This window comes from Stigmatopora nigra, chromosome 2 (genome assembly GCF_051989575.1).
Source record: "Stigmatopora nigra isolate UIUO_SnigA chromosome 2, RoL_Snig_1.1, whole genome shotgun sequence".
In the NCBI taxonomy this organism is placed as follows: domain Eukaryota; kingdom Metazoa; phylum Chordata; class Actinopteri; order Syngnathiformes; family Syngnathidae; genus Stigmatopora; species Stigmatopora nigra.
In genome coordinates this window covers 9,754,886-9,779,310 of record NC_135509.1, presented here as the reverse complement: position 1 = coordinate 9,779,310, position 24,425 = coordinate 9,754,886, and the positions used below count along the sequence as shown (strand labels likewise).

Below are 24,425 nucleotides of genomic sequence, written 5' to 3'. Positions count from 1 at the left end.
GCCCTTTAATTCAATTGCACTCTTACTGCATAAATAAATATGGGAAATAAATCGGCTCAGATTAAAAAGCCAACTTTGAGTACAGTACCTTCCATTCTTCTTCCAATACATGACAGTATATATTAACAAAAATCAACAACAGAAGCTTTCGACACTTTTCCAATTTGCTATTATTAGCTGCTCTGGTATTAAAATTGAAACATTTTAAATGCTCATATCTTATCATTTAATCCATTTGAAATTTACTGCAAATGGGGGAAATGTTAACTACTGCTATTTTATGTGATGGGGAATATAGATATTGGTCATTTGAAATGGCAGCATATTAGAATACAATACAGAGGAGTGCAAAAGCTTATAAAAATATTCATGCCACACTTTCCCTTTTACCTTATGCAATTATGATGTACTTGTGTTTTATTATTATTATCTGTCAGGGAAAAAGAAAGGTTCCAAGCTATGTATCTACCTTCTAAACAACAAGATACATTTTCTGAAAATTAATATGTGCGATTACCTTTTACTACTCTTTTCCAGTCACATTTACAGTAGTTTAGTATTAACAGGGGGTTGGCAAACCGGTATGGGTGCAGGATTTTGTTCCAACCCACCAAGATGACACCGTTTCACCAATTTGTTCTCTTAAAACTGTAATCAGTTGATTGCAGTCAGGTGCTGATTCCTGCAGCAGACCTCCTCATTGGCCTAACTGTCTGCACTATTTCAGTAGGGAGGAAAACCTGCACCCTCTTGGCCCTTTCTGGTATAAGTTTGACACTTGTGCTTTAAGCAATGAGATTTCTGCAGAAAAGAAGAAGCACCTTACTGCAATCCACTGATTGCACTTGTAGGACACCAGATTGGTGGAAAAAGTGTCCTCTTTATGTGTTAGAACAAAAAACTGCAACTGTTGTACCCGTGATTTTCCACTTCACCCTGTCACACAACCAGTATAGCCTTTTGTAGAATAGTTTACCCAACCTTGAACCTGAAATAGAGTATACATACCTGCATTGGCACCTGTTGAGTGGGAGTGGTTTGTGTGCTGTGTTGTCAGCTGGCAGACAAAGACCCCACCCCCTATTTGTACTTGCACACCCACTTGATATTTTTCGATCCGTGGTGCACCCAAGTCCAAATATCCTCCCGAGACCCGTGGCATGCATTGGATTCTGAGATGAGTTTCAAGCGGACAGTGAGACACATTGCTGCCATGTTGTTTTATCTTTCTCAGCTCCTCATTCTTCTCTTTGAGGGTAAGTTCATCACTAACACTAAGGCATGCTGATTTAACATTGTTTACAGTTGTAAATAAATACAATTAAATAAATGTCCTATGAAAATAATAATAGAAATTTAAGAAAATATATTTTTCTTTTTTTTTTTTAAATATAATTTGTTTAGGAGTCCAGAATCGCCCCTCAAATTCAGAAGCAAAGATGCCAAGGTAAACAAACAATGTTTTTTTGGTGGTATTTTTGTTTTTGTAAATAAGAAGGGAGACTCAAAAACATGCTAAAGAGGATTTGTGCTTTCAAATTAATTGTTGTTTGTAAAAATAATAATAATGTGTACTTACAAAAACAATGTATGGGCAAAACAACAGTGCTTTTTCTTATGTTTGAGATCAGAAGTTTATTTTTCTTTCAAACACACATTGAAAATAACTGTGTTTAATTGTTATTCACTAAAAGGCCGTGGTAGAAACTTTTGTAAACTCTGTGCTCTGGTGGTTCTGGTGTGTACAGACGGGCTAATGCACTTCGAACGAAACGGGATCTCCTCTGGGATGAGTTTGGTACACTACACCGAAGGGAACCAGGACAGGTCAGGGTGCTCACAGGGACAAAAATACACACTTTGTATAAAATGTGACACACGTTTAAACATTCTCAAGAGTTGCTGCCGATTTATATTTGCTGTTTGTATTCATTTTAAAGTGGAGAAGTGTTGGCCCCTTTCTATTAATACAGGCAAAATCAAAATAAAATCAAATTTAAAGGATATTTTTTTGTCATGGTATATAAGTGGTACATATTAACCCATAACCAGGCATACAGACCAGTCCTCCCAGTTGAGACTCACCCACGCAGAATTTTGCACAACTACACAGCCAGAGACTCCTCCTCAGGTTAGCAGTGTGATGGTTTACGTGATCATAATATTACAAAAAGGAAGCTACCCACATTATGTTATTGTTTCATAAATCCAATTCAGAAAATTGCGATTGCCTTAATGCTGGATGGTGTCAGGACGATGGGGTATGTGATTGCACCCAGCTCCAGGCCCTAGGAGACCGTTGCCAGATAGGTAAGTAAAGTTATAGTCAAAGCAGAGAAACAGGATGGAATGGGACATATAAGTTCGCTTCCAGTGCCCCAATGTACTAAGTAAGCTTCATTCACAGATGCATGTTTGGTTGGCTTTGATATGGAAAAACATAATGAACACTTGAAAAGTGGAAGCTTTTTTGATTTTTGTCTCCAAAACCTAATACTGATCTGTCAGTACCCAACCAGGGTCGAGACAGGGATGGGATTTGTAGGTCCTGGGGTCAACACCACTATGAAACCTTCGATGGCATCTACTTTTACTTTCCTGGGACGTGCTCGTATGTCTTGGCCCAAGACTGCCATTCTGCAACACCTCAGTATACTGTGTGGGTAAGAGCAAGCAGATTATTTTCTAAAAAAATCGTCATTGACAATAAACCAGGTATCACAATTATGTGAATGACATCATTTTTTCAAATTAATTTCCCACAAGTATCAAAAACCTTAGGGGTCAATCTTTTTGATATAAAAGCAATCAATAAGACAATTATGAATCACCATTTCAGATAATGTTTCACTTCCCGTACACTAGTATAGGCACTATGTCAAATCTCAATATATGATTATCAAATTTCGCATAGCTATAGCCAGGCATTTCAGCTCATTTCTGTGTTTCTTCCTCAGTATTTCTATTTCGGTATGTCCTCAGGTGCACAACAGCAGAGTGTGCAACGGCAATTTGTATTCATGTCCAAGAGCGCTGAGCCTGCTGTTTCCAAATGAGGAAGAGATCCACATATCTGCATACCATGTAAACCAAGGAGGACAAAGGTATGTCATGTATGTAGTTAATATCATATTTTGAAAAATATAAACATGTTTTTTTGTTTAATCCTAGGCTCAATCTGCCTCACACAATAGGAGGTGTGTTTATTGAGCGGTTGGCCGATTACTTGCTGGTCAAGAGTGTTTTTGGCTTTTCATTGGCCTGGGATGGAGGGACTGGTGTCTACCTGAAGTTGAGTGAGGAGCACCAGGGCACCTCATGTGGCTTGTGTGGGAATTTCAACCACGTACCAGGCGACGACTTGACCACTGTCAGTGGTAAGAATTGTCATAAATCTTTGTTTATGATTATTATTAGATCAGAGCATCAATAAATTTAGAGACACTCTAAAAACTCCTTTTTATTTTTCTTAAACTGCTATAATTGACTCAAAATTTGGTCGACATCTAAAATGAATAGAGAAAATAAAAGTCTCAAGAACCATGTCTTGGAATTGCTGCAAAAGTTATTCATTTTTGTCGTGTGGGCCAAATTCCAGGTTTTATATATTAGCAAAAAAAAAAGGGAAATCTCATAAATGAGCCTGGAGAATTATTTATTATTAATGAATGAATTAATTATTCATATGTGGAGCTATTCTGGATTTGCCTGCATTATACAGTAGTATGTGGCCATTGTTTTATTTCAGGCATACGGACCAATGAGCCTGCTGTGTTTGCCAACAGCTGGGCAGTTGACCTACCTCATGAAAGAGTCTGTCCCTCAGTGGACCTTGATTTCAGTGGACCGTGTGACTCGGAATCTGACATGGATGTAAGGACAACATTTATGAGCTGCACTGAAATAAGAGACAAAATACAAACTACGTACCAAACTATACTGACTTTGCAATTAACCTCCAGACACAGTCTGAGTCTCTAGTTTCTCATCATCAACATTTCTATATGAGTTTTGTATGTTCTCCCCATGCACAAATGACTACTAGTTACTTTTATTATTTAAAAAAGCAGTAGTTTCTTCAGGGTACATTGTGATTTTTTTTCTGTGTCTGGAAACATAACAAGTGCTTATGTTGTGTTTTGACTTTAATGTTTGTACATGAAGGTTTTAGTGGATGCTAACTCCATTGTTATGCCGTTCATGTCTGCAGGACGCCATCGAGAAATGCAGCGCTCTGCTCTTCTTTCCATTTCTGTCCTGTCACGAGAATATTGATCCCAACCCATTTGTAGCCAGCTGTGTCTCTGACCTTTGTGTGTAAGTCACATCCACCTCCACAGTTTATGATACCTCAGGTACAGTCCTACATTACCCAACCTGTATTTCTATCATAGTGCTGATGATGAGGAGACATTTTGCAGAGCTTTGGTGGAGTATACCCGGGCCTGCTCTCATGTGGGTTACCCAGTGAGGGAATGGAGGGATAGCTTCCCCTCTTGTAGTACGTTCTTAGTATAACTTCTTCGAACCATGACCACACGCTGCACAAATAACAATATTTGAAAGACAGACAGCTTTGGATTGTTCATTTTTTGTACGTATGGAACTCACTCTACTTATAGATGATGGCTGCAAGCAGAGCTTTGTGTACAGAGACTGTATCAGTTGCTGTCCCCCCACCTGCACTTTTGAAAAGGAATGCCTTGGAACCAACCTGCATTGCCTGGATGGCTGCTACTGTCCTGACGGTAGTGAAGACAAGGAACTTAGTAATTTCTATTAACTGTTAGTTGATAAGTTTGTTGTAAAATTAGTGTTTCTTTAATGTTTAATTTAAAGTCATATGCAAGGAAACAGATGCATTCAGATGTTGATATGATGTGATTTTGTCATTTCTGTCTCTGTGCCAATTGCAGTTTATTTTTAACTTGTTTTTATAGTATACATGAAAAAGTACAAGGGGAACCCCCTGTGAAAAAATCACAAGTAATACTTGGTGATTGGGTAGTTTCTGAATATGCATCTCAAAAACAAAACATATCTAAGTAATCAAATTACATATTTGGTTATTAGTATTAATCAACCTTAATGTATCAAATGCCAAATTTGATCATTCTATTGCTTTCCATCAGGTCTTATTCTGCAAGATGGAAAATGTATACCTTCTTCAGAATGCCCCTGTGTTTATCATGGTTCATCATATGTGCATGGACATGTGCTCCGACAGGGTTGCAATGTTTGGTGAGTGTTGAAATATTTTCCATTAGGACATGTTGTGAAGTAAAAGAACCTTAGAACTTCTTTTGTCTTTAGTAATTGTGTCGGAGGCATATGGAACTGCACTGAGAACAACTGCACTGGTGAGACTCTCTCATTTTGCACAGAAAGAATTAAAGCAATTAATACATCAATTTCATTCTGTTCATATTTGCTCAGCGGAGTGTTCAGTAGTTGGGGACGTGTTTGTAACCACATTCGATGGACGGATGTTTCTCCAGCCAGGGGCGTGCCAATACGTCCTTGCAAAGAGCCGTGGCAGCAGTAGATTTACTGTCACTCTGCAGTACACTACCTGCACTGAGGTATTGAAGAGGACCTTCTGTTTATGTACACTATAGTTATTGTCTTATATAGTGTGTGAGTAGGTTTCAGTAGCGTGTTTGGGAGTATTTCAGGGGAAGTGTGTGAGAAGTCTTCCTGATTTCTGTCCTGAAATTAACAAATCCACTCACGTTTTAACATGGATTTTCTTTTGTACAGCAGCAGGTATGTATACAGTCAGTGACTCTAGTGCTAGAAGAGGATGTGAGTCGTCAGATTACTCTTACCAGAGAAGGAGGGGTGATGATCGGGGTCAACTCAGCACCTATCCTGCCTTACAGTGATGGTGGATATTGACTATTTTTTCCTATTTACTGAAACTTACATTTCTCTGTAACAGCAATAGTGATGTTTGAAATTTTAGCTGCCATTCACAGCCATAAAAGTAGAGTCCATTCTAACCGGGGGGTGCTAATGGGTAAATTCTGTCTGATCATCCATGTGTAGTAAAAAAGTCAGGAGGGTCAATTCAATTCACAATTTAAGGATTTCAATTAAATGAGCATTTTACTCATTACTATCGCATCCTTTCTTTTTTGTCCGGGCGCTCAGACGTCATGGATGTACGCAAACTGACTTCAGTGTTCACGCAACTGAAAGCACGGCTGGGGTTGAGGTTGCATTATGATGGCAAAGGTGGTCGAGTCCATCTCCAGCTCGAAAGCCAATGGCGTGGATTGACTCTTGGCCTTTGTGGGACCTTGAATGGAAATCTTAGAGATGACTTTCTGTGAGGATCCCTTTTTTCCACATCAAATACCGTCTTTGCTATTATTTTTGACCTACTAGAGTTTTAATTTAATTTGTTCATATGCATTCCATTGGTTTATAGGTCTCCTGCTGGTATGATCGAGGGTACACCACAGCTACATGCCAATGCTTGGAAGGTGTCTTCCACCTGTGTAGCACCGGTTAACATGCCGATTGTCGATCCATGTGAAATTAATCTACAATACGGTAAAAACCTTGATTAAAAACTAAAATGTGAATGAACATTTATCGTAGAACTCCACCCTTCTTTCTTTTTTCTTGATTTTATTTCTAAGATGGCGTTCTAGCTACGCTCCCATTCAATTTTCTTTACAATTTACAAATAAAAGCTAGTATACGTTTTGAAAATATTCAAGGACTTTACCTACGTCAGATAGATAATCTGTGGTGTGTTCTTTTTTAGTATTCTACGCTTCCAAGTGTGAGGTGCTGCTGGGAAGTGTGTTTGCCCAATGTCACAGTTACATCAGTCCAAACATCTACCAGCAGCAATGCCGCTACCAGGCCTGCCGTTGCGGGAGCCCTTGTCTTTGCACCGCTCTGGCTCACTACGCCCTGCTCTGCTCAAAACACGGAGTTGACATTAATTTCCGAGCACACGTCTCCGAATGTGGTGAGTTGTGAGAGCTGCTGGAGTGAGTTTAATCACTGTCAAGATTGGAAAATGATATATTTGCATAATTGCAAGATGGCGCCGTTCAAGCGGAAGCCTGTGGCAGTAGCTCTGCACCAAGGGTGTCAGACTCTTATGTTTTTCATGTTTTACAGCTCTTCTATCTTTTTTTAAATGACATTTTAATATTTCCTAAAGCATTCTTTTTTACTTTACTTTGTACTTTATACTTTTTACTTTAATGTTTTTACAACTTTCCTTGTTCTGTTAGCCTGGCATTTTTCGGCCACTTCTTTTTTGTTCGGGGGACCAGCCAGCCATGCCTACGCTGTCACACACATGGAACTATCTGTCACAATACGCAGCAGAAGGAGCAACACCTCGGTACCGCCGGAGGTCTGGAGCTGGACAAAAGTGCTGGGAGAAGAGGCAACGCTTCTGACCAACCATTCCATCGTGGGATGGGATGGAAGAGTTGTAGGCCCCTAACAGCGACGGAGTCGAGATTTTCTGCCCTGCTGCTGTTTTCTTCAGCTTCAGACTACTGAGTAACTGTGCAAATAAGCTTGCAAGAGCGTATTCTCCACCTTGGTCACAGTCTGCAGCAGTTCCCCATCTCGTGGAAGACTTCCTGTGTGTGGTTCCAGTTTTTGCCCAATTTACAAGGTCGTTTTTGAGTCCGATTCAGCTACCGCAACCAAATTGGCGCTGTTTAAGCAGCAGCCGGCGGCCACGGTAGCTTTGTCCACTCTTGTTCGTTTTGTGTTTTGCGGCTTTTATGTTTTAATGATTTGATGATTCCATTTACTTTGATTTGCTTTGTACTTTGTGCTTTTTGCTTTGCTGTTCTGTGGGGTTCCAGTTTTTGTCCAACTCTACAATGTCTTTTTGAGTCCGATTCAGTTACCGCAACCAAATGGCGCTGTTTAAGCGGCAGCCGGCGGCCACGGTAGCTTTGTCCACTCTTGTTCGTTTTGTGTTTTGCGGCTTTTATGTTTTAATGATTTGATGATTTTAATGATTTGATGATTTTAATGATTGATGCTGTTTATTCTGTCTAATCACCCTCTTGCTACCTGCCACAATGTAATTTCCCGAATACGGGATGAGTAAAGTTATCCAATCCAATCCAAACTGTCAGGATGGGTTTGTAGGAATTTTTTGAGGGGATTATTTGAGGAAATAAGTTCACGTCTTTTTTTTTCTATTTTGGTTTTGTTCATATAGGAGTGGTATGTCTTGGGGGGATGTTGTACCATTCATGTGCGTCGTTCTGCGGACGGTCCTGCCGCTCTCTGTCCAGCATGGAGATATGTAACCCCGATGATTGTGCCGAGGGGTGTGGCTGTCCTGATGGCAGTTACTATGACGACATACACCAGAGATGTGTGCGACTGTAAGACATAAACTAAACCTGTTTTTATGATTTTATTGATGTACCACTAAGAATCACTCAAAACTATTCTCCCAAGTGCTAGTTTTTTTTCCTCATCAGGGTTATCACATTTTTACACTCAAGACTGCAGCAAAATCACTGGGAAATTCATTTTTCATTCATCATTCATACCGCACAAGGGTTGCTGGGATTTATGGAGCTTATCCCAGCAAACTTTGGGCATAAGGCAGACTACCCCTTAGATTGGTCGCCAGTCAGCCGTAGGGCACTGACAGTGAAATAGAATCTTTAAAAAAAAAAACATTGAAAAATGTATAGCAAAAATAGTAGGAAAGGAAAAGACTCAACAGAGTCTTTTGACTGTTGGCTTGACATTAATTGCTTATTCGTCCTTGTCTAAATCCACCAAATGTAACAGATTGTAAGGGCAAAACCCTCTTCGGGTCAGTGATTGTCAATTGACTTTAGTCTGGTATCTGCAACAGTGAATCCCAAACATTCAATTTCTACTTACAAAGGCCATCCACTATGACTAAAGTGCCAGTTCCAGATAAAAAGATGAGTGGATTTGTATTTTTTTTCTAGTGAAGTGAGCTATTGATTTTTAGTTGTTTTTTAATATATTTTTCCCATTAGTTGTGGGGTTACTGCAATTGAAAAATTATGAGGTATAAAAAATGAACACAGGCAACTGTCATGAAGTAGTCATTTATCATTGGCAGAGCTCAGTGCCACTGCTACAGCATGACTGGTGTGTCTCAACCAGGCGAGGTCGTCTTCAGCGCCACTGGACCATGGTGAGTCACACTTGAAAAACGCCAGAAAAACACTGGATGCTGTCCTATTTGTACCATCTGCGCTGAATTGGAAAAAAACAAATTCAGTCATCCTTACAATTTGTAGAGAGTCATTTTACAGATTATTTGACATTTTATCCTGCTTTTGACTCAGCAACACAGAGCTAATTGACAAATTTCATTTTTGCAAATCATCATTGGTTTACTGTAGAGCTCAATTATGTTTAAATGAGACAAAATGCACCTTCTTATTTTTCTCTCTTATTTTCAACCAGCCTGTGCAAGAATGGAAAGTTGGAGTGTGTGCCAGAGGAAAAAGGTACCCCTCCCCTGTTTGAACCCCTCCTTCTTTCAGTTCTTGTTTCTTCAAACAACAAAGTGTTGTATCAAGCTGTCTCCTTTTGCTGAAATCAAGCTTATTATGTTAGTAGCCTTGTAACCTGTTTCCCAGGACAACCTAGTGGGGTTACTGAGGAGGACACAGGCATTGATTTACTTGCATGTCTGTATATGTCTAGAGCCAGACAGCCCGAAGATCGAGCAGTGCCCCGGGGATAAAGTGTATCACAGTTGCACAGAGCAGAGAGGCGGCATGGCTTGCGCACCGACATGCCGAAACCTCATGTTGAATGTCACCTGCCCACCCAACACTCCGTGTATCCCGGGCTGCGTCTGCCCTCCTGGGTAATGCATGGCCCTTGCCAACAGTATTGTTTTTCCATTTGTATCCTAAATCTGATATTGAGCTCATTTGACAAATCCTTGCAAAAATGATCTCATTAACGAGATTAATTTTCAGATATATGCGAGTAGATGTGAGCACAAAAGGACAAAAAAAACGCAAGCTGGCTGTGATATGGAGATATAATTACTGGGTAGTCATTTGGAATGATTAAAGGCACAGTGTACCTAATCAAGAGATAGAGAGAGTATCCTCAGTAGGCCTTCATCTTTGAGATCATCACACTACTATTATTAACTGTTCGGAATAACTTCCTTTCTTCCAGAATACATCTCTCTCTCTCTTTCTCCCCAATGCACATATTGATATATTCTATTTAAAGGCTGGTGCTGCACCGTGGGGAATGTTACTATCCAGAGAACTGCCCCTGTGTATGGCTAGGCCTGGAGTATCTCCCTGGAGAAATGGTGGAAACATCCTGTTCTAAATGGTTAGTCAAAGCCCTGCTTATTATTCCTCTCTCTTAAAAATATTGGAAACTTCATTCATTTTTACAAGTGGGAGTAGCCTGGTACAAAAATCGGAATATGCAGGAAAGGGAAATATGTCTCATTTATCAATGGGAAACCAAATGATTACTAATTTGCTTCTTTTTCTCTTTTTTTCCATTTATGCCCAACTGATACATGCCATCTCCTCAGTGTATGTCTTCGTGGCTATTTTAACTGTAGCTATTCACCTTGTCCAGCTGTGTGTACCATCTACAGCGATAGACATTATCACACTTTTGACGGCCTGGAGTACGACTACCACTCAGACTGTCAAGTCTATCTACTCAAAGTGAGTCTTTGGAGTAGAATGTGTTTAGTTTTTTTTGTGTGTCGAACAGGTTATTGTAGAAGACACAAATTAGCATATGCAATTTGTTTATAATCCTAAATAATAATTACTAGTCATCCCACATGTGTGTGCATTAAAATATACAAAGGGAAAAGGGTTACTTGGTGCTGATAGAATAGTAAAAATATATGATGAGCAGCAAATGTATTCACTTACCTATTAAAATATTTATGGTATAATAGTATATTTAAACTATGACTAAGTGAAAAGTACATTTTCAAGATCCCTGAAAGTGTCATTCCTGTTTTTCTTTTTTTTCCGACCATTGGCCATCTAGATCTGTGAGAGCGAAGCCAAGTCTTTTACTCTTTCCTACTGTTTTTTCCTCTTTTTTTCCCCTTTAAATCAGAGTAGGTTAAGACGTTTATATGTGTGTACTCCTTTGTTGGTGTCCTGGTAATGCGAGGCAAGGATTTAACACGACAAAGAAACCAGTGTTCAACCCAAACCTCAAGGCTCCTGTGCTCCCAGGGATATAGAATTAGAATGGGTGAAACAGGTGTGTCGATTGAGAACTGACAGATTTGCAGACCACCATGCGTACTTATAAAGAGTGGGCAAGTGTTTCCTAGCTGTGTAATTACACTGGTGTATTTCCTGAGCGTGTACAATCCAAATGTCACTGTTAGCCCTCTTCCCAAGGGGGATTTTGTTAATGAATGACCTTTTTCTTGTGCACAGAGTTCAAGAGAGACTGAAGTGTCCATTGTTGCCCAAAACAAGGACTGCTATGAGAGTAGCATTGTGTGCATGAAAACGCTGGTCATACACGTGGGACTTACTAAGATCTACTTCAAGGACAACTCTGGCAATCCTGTAATCACATCTCCTTGCAGACCCATATGAAAATAGCACATGTGGTTTTAATGAGCTTGATTTTCCCCATTGCAATGCAGAGCCCATCCACTGTGGTAGGTCGAGAGTCAGCATTTGGGCTGTGGAAAGCCGGCTTCTATACTGTGGTCCACTTCCCCGATCAGGACCTCACCATCCTTTGGGACCGTAAGACAACGGTGCATGTCAGAGCCGGGCCTCGATGGAAGGTGTGCAGCTGCCAATCATTTTAAATTAGGGCACAACTCATAGTCCTCTGCCTGTTTCCTTTCTTTTTTTGAAGATATCTGGGGAAGGCAATTTAATAGTAGTGAGCCTTTTGCCGACCACTCTTCCTCCACAGCTATTTTGTGTGTTTATACCACAGGCTACAGATTTGTTTCTCATTCAAAATTTTGTTTTTGGTCTTTTTTTCTTTCTGATTTGTTGAGTTATGTTAATTGGCAAATGTATTTCCAAACAATTCAAAACAATACAATTCATCTTTTTGTTATTTAATCAATAAAAAAGTACATTTTGCATGAAATCCTATTTTTCATTGTACCACCAGGGCCTTCTCGGTGGATTATGTGGAAATTTTGACAGCGCGACCATTAATGACATGACCACATCGAACAACATGGAGGTCAATAACGCCCAGACTTTTGGAGATAGCTGGGCTCTGGGTCAGGTATGTACCGAGGCTCATTTGATATCATCTTGGTTACCTTCTTTCATGCTTTATGTGTGTTGTAGTGTCAAAGTGATTACGCAGTGGAACGACCGTGTGAAGCAGACTTGGGTAGACAACCATATGCCAAGCAAGAATGTGCACTTCTTTACAGTGATGTCTTTGCATCTTGTCACAACGTGGTAAGAAAAAAACAATGAAATCAAATAAATAAAATGACATGCACATGAAATATTTTATAAAATGTTATGTTGAATTATTAGCAAGGCTAATTATAATATAATCAATTACATTGTTTTATTTATATTGACATTGTTTTATTTATATTGACATTGTTTTCATATTTATATATTTATTATCATATTTACTATATATTTAGTATTTATTGTTACAGTATTTACACGTGTAGCCAGTAGATGGAGTCCTATAATTGTGCACAGATGTAGTCGGTGGACTGCAGCTTCTTAACAGAGAAGCAACAATTGTGGACCTCCTTTGTTGAATAACAACTATTTATTAGAGATGAACAAGTATAATTAATGGCCACTGGGATGCATATTTGTAGATGGTTGATTATGTCCTCCATGTGCAGTCATGCTTGAGTAAATTTCTGTTACTAGTTGAAGAGGATATAGGTAAAATGACAAAAATAATAATACGGGCGACTAGAATAATTAATTTTAGGAATTATAGACATATCTCAAGGCAATTTTATATTAGCGCTAACTGACAGCCTGAAACCTCAAACACTTGGACATCACCAAATGCTTTATATTAAGATGAACAATTTGGCTATAGAACATGATAGTACCAGTAAAGTACAAGTACACCCCCAAAATCTGAATTTAAGTATACGGGATCCAAATATGTGTTTAGTGATTTTTTACTTCCTACCACTAGAGGACAGTGAGAGTGTTTCTGTCTATTGGAGTGTGTTTCCATGTAATGTACATGACATCCGTACCCTGCAGGTAGATGTGGCCTGGTTCTACCGAAACTGCCTGACGGACACTTGCAACTGTGACCGAGGGGGTGACTGCGAGTGTCTGTGCACGTCCATCGCCGCCTATGCCAACAAATGTTGCCAACAGGGCATCACTGTAAACTGGAGGTCACCCTCTGTGTGTCGTAAGTAATTCATCAACTTCATACATTTGAAGATTTTGAACTATTTCCAAAATGTACTTCCATTTCAGCCCAAGATTGTGAATACTACAACCAAGGTATTTACAAATGAAATTCCATTCTATACTCATTCACCTCCTAATGCTAAGCAAACTCCTTTTATGTGCACCTTAGCATTAGGCGAAGGGCCATATTCCTTGGTGAGCGCTGTTCACAATAACACAATGATAGGAGTGAATCGTACCAGTGGATCAGTATTTCCCCTGTTGAGAGACACACCAGGCCGTGGTGCTGCCCAAGGTCTACTCTTCAACTTTATGGTGACACCAGGCCTGCATAAGAACAAAACATCACGTAAGCATCACGATTGAATACAATATGAAAGGCGGATCTATCTTCATATTGTTGAATTTTGAAATGAATATACTAAATATATGAAGATTTTCACTTGAGAGTTTCCGCTGTGTTCTTTGGTAGTCTCATTCCCTAGTGGCTGTTTCCTCAGGTGTCCCTGTGGTGTCCCTGGAGTCTGCTGAGAGACCCAACTTCTTCCTTGTTGTGTCACGAAAAAGATGTGTACAGCTGGAACGTTGGAGTCAAGGGGAGGATTTCAGACAGCGGGCGACATTTATCCAGCATCGGGGGCTGTTTCTGCCTGGTCACAGCTCTTTCGAAGTCGCCAGCCAACCGGGAGTCTTTCTGACACTTACACGCACCGCTGCCCGAGCTCTGAGATATGACTCCTCTGTTGGTTTCAAAGCCAGCAGTAGCTTCATACTCGAGGGTCTGTAATATGTTTTGAGTTATGGAGATGACACAGCTGGAGACACAATTTTATTGGAAATAGTTGTATCACTTCACTCCATTATAGTTTCTTAAAACTAGTCCGAGCTAGAGGCAATCAATCATAAATATGACAGACAACACATTATCTGCAAAATTTGGTCTCGTATTTACTCAAAATCTTGAGTGTTTTGCTCTTTATTGGCCTACACTAAAAACAGGAATGGGAAATTGGTTTATATATGTAGGTATACATTTTTTTATCATACATATAACATACTGTCATTTATTGATGGAGTGGAATCCATTGTAAGAACTAGTATTTCTCCAGAATGTGCATCAGTACTAACAAATTTGGTCCTCACTCAATGCAGAGACTCACTTTGTCATCCCCTATCGGATGATGTGTGAGTGGCGCTATCTGGCCTGCGCCAGCCCATGCGTACGCACTTGTACTGACCCACATGCTACACACTGCGCCTTCCTGCCTCTGTAAGAGCTCTCTTGTGATGCACGTAGTTGTTTTTTTTCCCTGGGTCTTTAACAATCTTCTATATATCACAGTGTGGAGGGCTGTTTCCCCCGATGTCCTCAAAACATGGTCCTGGATGAGATCACGAGCAGATGTGTCTACATGGAGGATTGTAAGTCATGCTTCCACAAAGTTTAACCCTTGTCAGCTGTTGTTTGATGAGAGAGGGCAAGCAATTAGTATATAAAAAAGCCACATGTAGATATATGTCAGAATGTTTTTGCTTTGGGATAGGACAGAATTCATTAAAACTCTTATGAACTGTCCTTTTAGGCGTGACTCTGCCCCCAAGTCCCACCCCTTTTGCATTTGTGACACGACCCAACATTACTACATCCCCACCAACCACACTTTCAACAACGCGGCATGCGAGTACCAAACCCAGAACAAGCACCACCACTACAGTGCTCGCTATGTCGTCTACTACCATCAAGCTATCCACTGTTGCCACTACTCCCAGCCCATTTCCTCCAGGCATCCCCACCACTACAACTCCTCCTACAAGAATACCCACTAAATCACCCTCAACTACTCCCACAGAGCCTCTTACGTCACTCCCCATCTTCACTCCAACCCCTTCAGTTACTCTTAGCACTGTTGACCCAACAATAAAAGCAGTGCCCTCCGTGCCCCTGACGTCAACCTCTTTTCCCATCATCTCCCTGGTCAGCCCAGCAACTCCACCTCAACCTGACCCTGCCGACACAGCCGCGATAACCCCCGTAGACCCTCCAACGGTTGCTGTGGCAACATCCGCAACAATTGAAACAAGCACCGAGCCAGCATTTACCGAAATATTAACAAGTCAACACACATTTCCAACAAAAGAGGCGTCGACTCCATCTCCATTGTTTATACCCACAACACCCTGCACTGTAAGTGTTGCCAACCCTGAAATAGATTTATTAGCAGACTTTCCAGTTAAAATAAACACAGTAGACAAGATTTCACTACTGCGTAAAATGTTATTGTTCCTCATTGTATCACCACTGCAACCTCATTTATCCATTTCAAAATGTACTTTGGTCATAATTGCGTACTTTTTTTTAATTACTTGGTAAACTAATGCCCCATAGTAATTCCTGTTGGTTTTTATTTACTAAGAGGAAACTATTCTCTGCTCAATATTTTATTTTGTGCAATCTAATTATTTTCTTTCAGGCACCATATGTGTTGCGTATCGACAAGTGTGCAGAACTCATCTGTTTGAACGGGCAGCTGCTGCTTTATAATGCATCCTTGTATTGCCGCTTAAACACCACCAGACCCCAGTGCAGCTTGCTAGGACTGCCTGTCCTAATCAACATGGACCCCTGCTGTCCACAGTGGCGGTGCCCTTGTAAGACAAAGCACTCTAACTCATTGGTATACTATCCTGGTATAGCAGCTTTAACTAGATTGATGATCAAAAGGAGTTGTTTTGTCAGGTCGTTGCACTGTGATGTCTGATCTGCGCATGATTACGTTTGATGGCAACAACGTGGCCTTGTACGATAATGGCGCTTACATGCTGGTTAATCTGCCGGGAGAAACAATTATTGGCTCAGTGGAGAAATGCCCAACCAGCCAGGTAATACATTAATTAATAATGAAGAGTAACAAACATTAGGACCAGTATGACCATTTTGGAAATGGTTTACCTTCTTTCAGAATGCAAAATTAATAGGTCAACAATAATTTTTGGTGTCCTGAAAAGGGATGATATGCATTGAATGTTTTGCATATATTTGTTCAAATAACTTTGGATAAAAAAATTGATGTAATTTTATAGTTTGACATCTAAAATAGCCAAACCATCAGAAATTGTCACATATTTATATACCAGATACTTTGAATAATATATATATATATTTTTTTTTTTAAGGATTCTTTGTTATATTTATTGAGATTTTTTTCTAATATATTTCCAGAGTGTAAACTCAATCAGAAGACCGGTAAGTAACACACACTCACAACTTTTGATCACTACCAATGAAGGTTATATATATATTTATTTTTATAACTGTGGGTTGTGAATGTTCTTTCTCCACAGAGTGGAACAGGTGGAACTTCTGGCCTATGTTTAAAAAAATTAAATATCACCATCTCCTCTGACCGCATTATTATCAATCGATTGGATCGAAAGGTCCTCCTTTTTACCCGTTTGTTTTTATTGACTATTCTTAACTTAGGTGTATCACAATGAATTACAGTATCGCCGTCATTGAAAAAGAAATAACAAGCCGTATCTACTTTGCATTTTTAGGTAACGGTGAACTACAGGCCGACTAGGTTGCCATTTTCCCTTCACTCTCTTCGTATAGAAGACACAGGCACAATGTATCTTATCAAAACACCTGGCCAGATCAGCATCCAGTGGTACCACAGCACCGGAATTATGGTTCTGCAGTACCTCATGCCAACCAAAGCATCTGTACTCACTCAAGGCCTATGTGGTGAGTTTCAGTACAATAGACCTGATAGGCAAATCAAATAAACAGAAGAAGACATTTGGAGTTGACCCCTTGTCCTCCCGTCATGGCAGGTTCCTGTGATAGCAACCCGGATAATGACCTAAGGTTGCCTAATGGCACTATAGTGAGAGAGATTAGAGACATGGTGCTCTACCTGCAAGCTTGGAGGGTCCCTACGGCTGATGAAAGCGAGCATACTCGCCGGGTTGGAGACAACTGTTCCATCGGGGACTGTTCCATCTGTCTTTACATGCTTCACCAGAGAGCCTTTACACCATGCCATAGCAAGGTTTGTCCTATAAAAAAAACATGCATTAGTATCTTGGCCTACTAACAGTGTTCCCAAAACTACAGCACTGTTTGGGAATCACTGTGTTAAAGCATGACTGACTCCATAGCAATCTCCAATGAAGAGAGGGATATACCATTGGGTCTTGTGTTTTACAGGTGCCTCCGAATCAATTCTGTGACATTATGTGGGCAGGCGACCGCCATTACAAGGACCACCAGTGCGACTTTTTGGCGGCGTACGTGGCTGTTTGCTACACGCATCAAGTGTGTGTCAACTGGAGACGACACAATTTCTGCCGTGAGAACACACACAATGTAGATTTTTGATTTTTCAGTAAATTGAGTTTCAAACTTGGTTAAGGCACAAATTCATATAAGTCAAAAAAGTACTGCTATATCCTCAAAGCTCATTATATTTCTTCACAGCCCTCCGGTGCCCCCCTGGTAAGGAATACCATCCTTGCGTCAACACCTGTACCAGCATCACCTGCCTGAACAGAGACTATTACGAGGAGACCACCTGCCCCTTTGTTCGCGAGGAGTGTGTGTGCCGCAGCGGGTCCCTTTTGCACCGCGCTGATTCCCCACACTGCGTAACTGAGGATCGCTGCGGTAAGTCGCCCTGACAGACAATCATCTTCCTGTCATCTGGGGAGAAAAAAAATATTATGTGGGAGCAGCACCATGGACAGCTCCTTAGTTTGTTAAAGGCTACCTTACAAGAACAACAAATGCAAGCACAAAAATCCTATCTGAACTATATATTGCAGACTTAGAACATACATTATGTCCATATACCACAATTACAGTTAATAATTAAAACCTAAATAGTGCAATGGTGATCTGACATAGTCGAATTTTGAGAAGTCAGAAAGGTTTTTGAGGCAAGGATCCTAATTTGAAAATCGTATCAAATTAAAAAGTATTAAAGTTTAGGAAGATACCATCTTGCTGATGTGGGAAGTTCCTTCTCACTTCCACAGTCTGCACAGACAACGAAGGCAGGCCCCGGGCACCCGGCGAGGTGTGGAACGGCTCCACTGAAAGTTGCTGCCTGTACAAGTGCATGGAAAATGGTTCAGTGATTGCTGTGGAACCCGACTGTGGCTTTACCCCGACGCCAATATGCGAGAGGGATGGAGAGTACGTGCTGGATGTTCTGGAGGAAGGTGCCTGTTGTCCCAAGAAGATCTGTGGTAGGTTTAACTCTTCGGCCGCTCAAGCCTACCCCTGCAACCCTTGTGAGGAAAAGCGATACCGAATATTAATGAATGAATAATATTTAAACACAAAATTCGCCTGTTGTTAAGCTCCCTTTTGTGCTTTGACTATACAGACACAAGAAAAAAAAGCCCCATTAGGTTGCTAATGTCTAAAAATAAGCCTTACATGCTTTTTTAGTGGGAGGAAGCAACCCACATTTACCAGAAGGCCGACATGCTGGCCACAATTCAGTATTGGATGGTGTTACTTAACTTTGAAGTTTATCCAGTAATTGATTTCATTCCAAAAGCAAATGTTCAGAGATTTTTAGTTACAATGAACAAACATTTCATCATGTTCTTCCATCCAGACTGCAACATGACCATATGTGACAGTGAAGCCCCAGCTTGCGATGAAGGCGACCGGCTGGTGATTGGCTACAGTAGCCTCTCTTGCTGCCCTGAGTACAGATGCGGTGAGAACAAGTATTGTTATCCATAATCCTTTTTTTTCACATATTTTGCACTTACACTGTGTTGTTTCCCATCTCACACAGAGTGTGACCCTGCAGCTTGCCCATCTGTCCCTTCCCCCAGCTGCAGGGAAGACCAGTTTTTAGTGGAAATACGAGAGGAGAAACTGTGCTGCTATTCTTACCTCTGTGGTAGGTCACATACACTGAATTTTAAACCCTCAAAGAGAGATGAATTGTTTTTCTACAATATAAAACAGCGAATTTAAATGAAGTCAAATTAAATACACTTTGTGGCAATAAAGACAATAAAACTTGTGGATGCACCAAGTCTTTCAGCATCATACTGTTTAAAAAATGGTAGCTTTGCTTGAAACTGACTATGGACATTCAACTGAATATCATGCCTACGATTTTAAGTACGCAACTGATCAACTGAAAGGCCATAATGGTGTGTGTTTTTTTCTGTGCAGTTTGTGAATCATGCATGGAGCCTGTTCCAGTCTGCTCACATGCAGAAATCCTGGCTGTGGTTCAGAACTCCACTAACAGCTGCTGTCCACAGTACCACTGTGGTGAGTGTATTACATCTAAATGGGAATTATTCTAGCTTTTGTTTTAATCTTTACTATGACTGTACTAAACATTAATATAGGCTTATATATTCTGAATACTAACCTGCAAAAGTGTTTTGTGTGTCACATCTATACAATTCTACATAACATGTTTCATTTTTCTTATTTGTTAAAGTGTGTGACGTCAACAAGTGTCCAGAATCCTCTGTGGTCTGTGCACCAGGTCTTGTTATGGTTGAAACCACTTTACCAGGCTATTGCTGTCCCCAGAAGCACTGTGGTACATTGAGACATTAGTACGTTTTTTTTTTTTAATGCTGAAACTTTACACATGTTTTTGCCTCTGTCACTCCAGAATGTCAATGTGAGGACAGTGCTCTCCAAGTGTGCCAGCTTGTAAGTAAGATGCATTAAAACTCTAAAGCAGGGTTTTGTTCACACCGACAAGGCCGAATCACATTAGTCTGGGCTTTTATCTTCTCTCAGGGGGAGGCTCTATTTGAGGTCCCAGACATCAGCAGCAGTGAATGTGCCTGTTCACGACACTTGTGCCGTATGTGCAATTCAAGCATGAAGTAACACGCCGGGGTGTCAGTCCACCTAGGGCTTTCTGACATCCCACTTATATGCCAAGGAAATGGTTTTGCTCTCCCGCTGAGGTGTAATTATTGATTGCCTGCGTGTATGTGCTTGGTTTTAGAGAAAGCAGAGGTGTGCCTTTTCCAAGGATTGACTGTGCTTGGACCAGGCCAATCCCTCGTTCAGTACTTTGAAGTGGATATGTGCTCTACTGTCCACTGCCTGCATCACAAAGACCCAAACACAGGCTTTTATGCCATGGAAATTGCCTCAGTCAACTGTTCCCAGCAATGTGAACCTGTATGTATATGACATATTACATAGAAGAAAGAACCTTACTATAAAAATGTACATGGAAATGTTTGATTTCGTAACTGTATAAGTATAAGACATAACACAAGTCCAATCCTTCTCATTCAAACCATCTGTTTGTCGTTGTATAAACACTGAGCAGTGATAGGCGTGTTGTGCCATATGGCAGGTAATCTGCTGGAAAATTAATTGCTATCATGAACATTGAATCAATTTTAAAGACAGGATATTTCCCATAGCAGTTTTCTAAGCAGATTTTGGGGTAAAAATATCTCATATAGTACCCCACACCAGTGCAACCTTTAGAAAAATCTAATTATACTGACAATAAAAGCATTCAATTCAATAATAGAGCCTTTGAGTATGTACTGTCGTTCTCTGTTTCTACAGAACCAGCTCTACATTTCATCTACTGACCCTCAGGTGTGCTGTGGCTCCTGTAAAAACATCTCTTGTATATTTCACAATCACAACGGGACTGCAGATCTATTTGCTGTGAGGGGAAATTAAAACCTATTTAAAAAAACTCATAAAAACAATAAAAAATGCAATTGATTGGAAAACCGTATGTGCACGCAGGTGGGAAGTTCTTGGGTGGAGAACTGCACGCGTTACGACTGCTTGGAAACAGTTGTTGGAGCAGTGGTGCTGGCCTCTGGTGTGGTTTGCCCGCCTTTCAATGACACGCAGTGTATTCAGGTTGGTGACAAAGACAGATCTTTACAATGAAGTCAAATTAAGAACAAATATTAATTATTGTGCATTTAAATCATTTGCACACATTGTTTTCATCTTGTGAGCTGGCACACCTTGTTGAATGAAATGAAATTATATAATCACAAAATTAAACATAAGTAAGAATTGTTCTCTCCTTGCAGAATGGTGGTGTCGTTCAAACCTATGTTGATGGCTGCTGCAGGACATGTGAGTCTGTCTCTGGGTTTAATTATGCTTGAGAAGGGTGAGCGCTTTGTTGCCTGACAGCAAACGGGTTTATTGGCTGATTTTTTTTTTTTTTTTTGGGCAGGGTGCGTGGCCCTATTGTAGAAATTGGCGAGAAAAATCCTGACGCTTGGCCTGTTTTTCATTTTCCCACAACCTGAGGCTTTTGCCTATTGATCGGCAGTCAGAAGACGTGAAACTCATAATCATCTCGTCATCAATACTAGACACAGAGGTTCTGGTCTTTGATTTATAATATACGCAATAATAGTTTGGGTTTTCTTTGGTTGAAAAGGTGTGGGAAAGGGAGCAAAATCTATATGCATGTTGGCTGTAGATTGGTGACCTCACTGTCTTGTTTTTATGCCATGTTGACTTTTTAAAGGTTTTTTTTTGTAATGATTTTTGTGTTTTTCCGGCGTTTTCTTTCTGTGCTGTCCTGACGATTTTACCAGGTGCTGGAGTGGGTGTCTTACCCTTTACCGTTAATCCCGTAACCCCTACTGGTAGTACTAACTGTGATACAGGTATGTGCAGTTTGATATTAGATGGTGAGGCCTGATCCAATTGTTTTTTTGGAATTGCCAAATTCTCACATTCAATCGTAGCCAAAAGTGGTTTGAGCCCTCTACCAATAAATGCCTGCTGCTGGGCAACAAAGCAACTAGCTCAATAGACTTACAGACTCTCAAATGGTGTGTTTATTTAAGGCATCCATCATCATTTGGGTAAATGATGATAATTTAGGATGACACTCAGAAACATGTTGGTGGTAATACGTAGTTTAGTTTCCTAAAGTATAATGTTGTATGTGTCCTGATAGGTGTTGCTTATAGTTTTTTGGGGGGCTAGGAAATAGTCTCCATGTTAACTTCTGAGTATGAGTAAGTGTATATCTACCACTACTTTCGTTTACCACTTTTCAGAATGAATTATTGTCCAATTTATGTATTAAATGCATCAATAACTTTTTATTGACGACGTCACCTTGGGTAATTGTACTGAAAAATTGCATGTCCATAATTCATCCTATTTCTGTTTTTGTTTTTGTTTTTTTTACATGAATACTACAGGTAAAGAGGATGGTAAGACATGCAAGCGAGTGGCCATCCGAACCACCATACGAAAAGATGACTGCAGGAGCCACACACCAGTAAGAAAACACTCGGAATCATGGTCAATCGTAGATTTTTGTCCATTGTGGAAATGCTTAATTAATCAAGGATTATATGGATTAAAGCAAATGTTTAATAATATGATGTTCCAGTTTGTACCTTTGCCTCATTGCAGGTGACAGTCTTCTCCTGTGATGGCAAATGTCCGTCGGCCACTATCTTCAACTTCAATATCAACAGTCATGCCAGGTTCTGCAAGTGCTGCCGCGAGAACGGCTTGCAGTCCCGCACGGTGGTCCTCTACTGTACACGCAATGCCACTGCTGTGGAATACCGCTTTCAAGAGCCCCTGGACTGTACCTGCCAGTGGAACTGAATTAAAGGGGAATTCTGCACAGTTCTGAGATTGGACATGCATGAATGACAGAAAAACATAGAAGGTATTATATTAGATTTTGTACAGAGCTGATGGATGAAGGAAAAATACCTTTCAAAGGAGACATATGGAAAATAGAATTTTTAATTGCTTGTATACCAACAGATTTTTAATGTCAAAATGGATGTTTGTGGTGCCAGTTACATTCTGACAGGACCAGATGGGCTCCCTATATATATGTATATATAATATTGGGAAATCATTGTATGAAATTCTCTTCAGCACAGCTCCATCTAGTTGATGTGTAACACATCTAAGTCCATGCTGAACCACAGGGGTTAAAAGCCTGGGACCCACCAATGGGCACTAGTAAACAGAGTAAATAGATAGATAGACTAGAAGTGAGCATGCAAAATCTGTAATGTAAAAAAAAAAAGATGAACAATTGAATGTTCTACCACTTCACTGATAGTACAAGTTCACATTGATGTGAACTATTATCCTGTGATTTCAATGACATTGTTCTCCTTGACCAGTGAATTGACTGGGACCTTAAGATGCAATAAAAATATAGAATAAACGCTCAATGGGTTTTGTAGAACTGAGTTTATGACTGGCATGAAAGCGGTCATTCCTCTGCTCTATGATCTTTTGTGTAGACTTTTCTTGTCTGTCCCAAAGTCAAGGTAGTCCCAGCAGGGTGAGATTCTCAAAGCATGAAAGAGCACACACTCCCCAGAGACAAACCTGTACTTGCTACCCCTCTGGACACCAGAGACATAGGGATCCTTAAAGGTTTCATCTCAGGACAGTGACTTTGCTTTCCTGCTACTTCGAATGACTGCGGAGGAAAGTCTCAAAGGACAAACCATCATCTCCTCTTGACGCATGCTCGCTCACTTGAACCAGGTCAAACATGAATGTGAATGTCTCTGAAAGGAATGTGGAGGAGCCTTAATATAACATTTTTTCCCACGTTTACATTTAAAAGTGTTCACAGGTGTCTTCGAAACAATTATGCAAGTACCTACATTTTTTTTCTCCTCATGTTGGATGTTGTTCTTAATTGCTCCAGATGTTAAAGTGTTAGCGACTGCATTATTTCTGTTATGATTACTTCCCCCATTGAAAAAGTTCAGTGTAATAGAAAATGGATGGATCAGAAGATAAAGGTGTACTTTTGGTGTTATCATAGTCTTTATATTCCTAAATTTCTTTCTTCTCTTTCAACAGTAAATGCCAAAACTTCAAGTGAGCTTTCATGCTCTCACTTTTCTCTCGTCCATGGAATTGATGCTGTAGGGAGCAAAATGACAACGTCTGTATTTATCCCAAACAAATACCCAAAACCTGTCAAGCACCACTTGTTGTCATTCTTCTAACCCACAAAACAGTTTTTCTTC

At 40.2% G+C, this 24,425-nt stretch overlaps 1 protein-coding gene across 1 annotated transcript; it reads left to right on the top strand.

Moving 5' to 3' along the window:
- The first annotated feature begins 950 nt into the window (after positions 1-950).
- Positions 951-23,868, top strand: otogl (otogelin-like). The gene is made up of 57 exons (XM_077710823.1): positions 951-1,256; positions 1,405-1,447; positions 1,749-1,827; positions 2,053-2,131; positions 2,218-2,310; positions 2,509-2,663; positions 2,983-3,104; positions 3,172-3,377; positions 3,749-3,873; positions 4,211-4,317; positions 4,395-4,501; positions 4,623-4,748; positions 5,133-5,241; positions 5,314-5,360; positions 5,437-5,582; positions 5,761-5,887; positions 6,154-6,331; positions 6,434-6,558; positions 6,776-6,985; positions 8,213-8,381; positions 9,104-9,178; positions 9,454-9,497; positions 9,697-9,862; positions 10,243-10,350; positions 10,562-10,700; positions 11,442-11,576; positions 11,657-11,803; positions 12,145-12,264; positions 12,330-12,446; positions 13,236-13,392; positions 13,461-13,487; positions 13,564-13,743; positions 13,895-14,173; positions 14,547-14,664; positions 14,737-14,816; positions 14,978-15,579; positions 15,866-16,043; positions 16,132-16,274; positions 16,615-16,638; positions 16,737-16,829; positions 16,950-17,139; positions 17,229-17,446; positions 17,605-17,746; positions 17,875-18,060; positions 18,432-18,644; positions 19,022-19,126; positions 19,208-19,315; positions 19,597-19,698; positions 19,874-19,978; positions 20,054-20,094; positions 20,185-20,251; positions 20,399-20,577; positions 20,980-21,084; positions 21,169-21,288; positions 21,468-21,513; positions 22,605-22,684; positions 22,822-23,868. The coding sequence occupies exons 1-57, from the start codon at positions 1,178-1,180 to the stop codon at positions 23,020-23,022; spliced, it is 7,572 nt and encodes a 2,523-aa protein (XP_077566949.1). The 5' UTR covers positions 951-1,177; the 3' UTR covers positions 23,023-23,868.
- Positions 23,869-24,425: the final 557 nt, after the last annotated feature.

Coding starts and splice junctions, on each gene's coding strand:
- otogl (XM_077710823.1), top strand. CDS start 1,178: ATGAGTTTCAAGCGGACAGTGAGACACATTGCTGCCATGTTGTTTTAT. Junction 4,749..5,132: donor TGGCTGCTACTGTCCTGACG/GTAGTGAAGACA, acceptor GCTTTCCATCAG/GTCTTATTCTGCAAGATGGA. Junction 21,289..21,467: donor ATGACACGCAGTGTATTCAG/GTTGGTGACAAA, acceptor CTCTCCTTGCAG/AATGGTGGTGTCGTTCAAAC.